The sequence below is a fragment of the Asparagus officinalis genome, chromosome 4 (assembly GCF_001876935.1).
Source record: "Asparagus officinalis chromosome 4, Aspof.V1, whole genome shotgun sequence".
NCBI classification, from domain to species: Eukaryota; Viridiplantae; Streptophyta; class Magnoliopsida; order Asparagales; family Asparagaceae; genus Asparagus; species Asparagus officinalis.
Genome location: NC_033797.1, coordinates 17,165,888 through 17,168,052, shown reverse-complemented (window position 1 = coordinate 17,168,052; position 2,165 = coordinate 17,165,888). Strand labels below are relative to the sequence as shown.

Here is a 2,165-nt window from a genome sequence, read left to right as displayed (position 1 = left end):
CTACATGCACAATTCTTACAAACTATTTTTCTGAAAAATCAGATTATAGTCGACTACTTACCTTTATAGTCGACTACTCAATGTAAAATCTTAAAAATACTCTCTGTTGATTACAGTGTAGTCGACTAATTCACATATTGGTCGACTACTCAGAGTTAAAAACTAAAACTTAACCTTCTATCTTTTACAGTATAGTCGACTATTTTGACTATTAGTCGACTACTAATTCTGAACCTTTAGTTTATTAAAAAAAGTGGATTTTTTATGTTTTAAACCCAATATCCAATAACCCTACCCGTTTTACTTTAGTAAAAATCATCTAAACCATTCATTTTTAACTGCACCAATCCTAACCATTCATCTAAAATTTAATCTTGACCCTACATTCTATTTACCATCTAATCTAAACCTTACATTATTAAAAGATAAATTAAAAAGCAAAAATAACCCACTAACTCTACCCAAAACCGAAAACCCATCTTCCCCATCTTCTTCTCTTCAGTTTCACCGATTCCAGGTTAGGGCTTTTCTTGTTTCTAAAATTTCCTCATCAATTTCTTTATTTGTCTTTCAATCTTGTCAAGCTATCAGGCTCATTAGTCGACTAATCCAGGCTATAGTCGGCTATTCTAGGGTTTCTACTGTTTGGGGTATACTTCTAAACTTGATCTTTCATTCTCTTGTTATTTATCTAGTTCATCATGTTTAGATCTAAGAAAGCTAAGCAAACTCACAGTTCTCTCAATGATGAAATCATTGTTTATTTAAGAAGTCCTGAATTATTGGAAGAATTTAACAGACTTTCAACTTTAGAAATTCTTACAGGACGATTTGTGAAGTTCGATGATTTCATCCCATGGAACTTTAGTTCTTATTTTGAAAATGTGGGCTTGCTTGAGTTATTTTCTGCTGAAAATAAGAAACCATCATACCCATTTCTTGTGCAACTGTTCTATACCAATATAGAACGTGTGGGTACAATTGGTGGTTCTGAAAAAATTAAAACCCTTGTTAAAGGAATGGAGATTGAATTAACTACTAAAACAATTGGTAAAATATTCAACATTCCTTATCAAGGAGTTTCTCTTAGCTCTGTTAGGATGAATGATTCAGACTTGCTATCCAATCACATATTTCTTCCAGGACATGGAAAACCTTTGAACAATTCAAACAAACTTCGTCCATTTCCTAGGTTCATTGCTCGTATCCTAGCCTATAACTTATTTCCAAAAACTGGAAGTTTTCATTTCATTTCCCTAGAATTAGCAAAAGCTATATATGCTATTATGGGAAATATTCAAGTTAATTGGGCTGAGGTTTATTTTGATAGATAGAACAATACATCTGATAACAATCATTTTCAATTACTTAAATATACATACATTATTGTATTTGTATGAACATATCATTCATCACTGTACACTGTTTCTTCTTTATGTCTTTGTTCAAAACCAGCCAGTAATAATTGTGCGGCAAGTCTTGCTCGCATAGCTTCAGGGATATCGTTCGGAGGATTAACCAGCAATGTTGATCGTCCTTCAATTATGGATTTTACAAAGAGGTAGACGAACACACCACAGTCAAAGCTGCAACATAGAGTGAGTTCATTAGACATTTTCGGTCCGTTCGAATACTATAACACAAATTTGAACAATATAGACATCGGAACTAACCGTCCTCTTTGTTGCTCGCATTTGATGGCTTGATATCTAAATATTTGGCGCACATTATCTTCAATAAAATCAGCATGATGGGCATCAAAGAATTTTATGATTTTATTAACAGGCTCCATCCAAGCTTCGTGCCCAGCGGAGCTGTAATGCTTGACGACTTTATCTTTAAGGTCAACTTCTACAAGATGCCAATGGTCGTCCCTGACCAAAGGGATCAAGAGATGCTCTATGCGGAATGCGGTATATTTGTCAATGAAGTTCAAATAAAGCTCGTAATTGTTCACCTCCAAGCCATAGAGTGAGTGCTGCAAACACATCATGTTTGAGTTGAAATTAAAACAAACATGAGCTGCGAAGGCTAACTAACACCGTATTAATTAGAACTAACACGCTACAGAATAGAACTAACACTGTGTAGAATAAAACTAACACGCTACAGAATAGAACTAACGTTCTACAGAATAGAACTAACACTGTGCAGACTAGAACTAA

At 34.2% G+C, this 2,165-nt stretch overlaps 1 protein-coding gene across 1 annotated transcript; it reads right to left on the bottom strand.

Annotated features, from left to right (window-relative positions):
- On the bottom strand, positions 1,350-2,068 carry LOC109839759. Its single transcript, XM_020408264.1, has 2 exons — positions 1,674-2,068; positions 1,350-1,586 (listed from the first exon to the last, which is right to left on the bottom strand). Exons 1-2 carry the CDS (start codon positions 1,991-1,993, stop codon positions 1,406-1,408), a joined length of 501 nt encoding a protein of 166 aa, XP_020263853.1. The 5' UTR covers positions 1,994-2,068; the 3' UTR covers positions 1,350-1,405.

Bases quoted from the DNA above. Each gene is read 5' to 3' on its own strand.
- LOC109839759 (XM_020408264.1), bottom strand. From the start codon at position 1,993: ATGATGTGTTTGCAGCACTCACTCTATGGCTTGGAGGTGAACAATTAC. The intron at 1,587-1,673 runs GTTAGTTCCGAT...TCTATGTTGCAG, and splicing joins TGCGAGCAACAAAGAGGACG to CTTTGACTGTGGTGTGTTCG.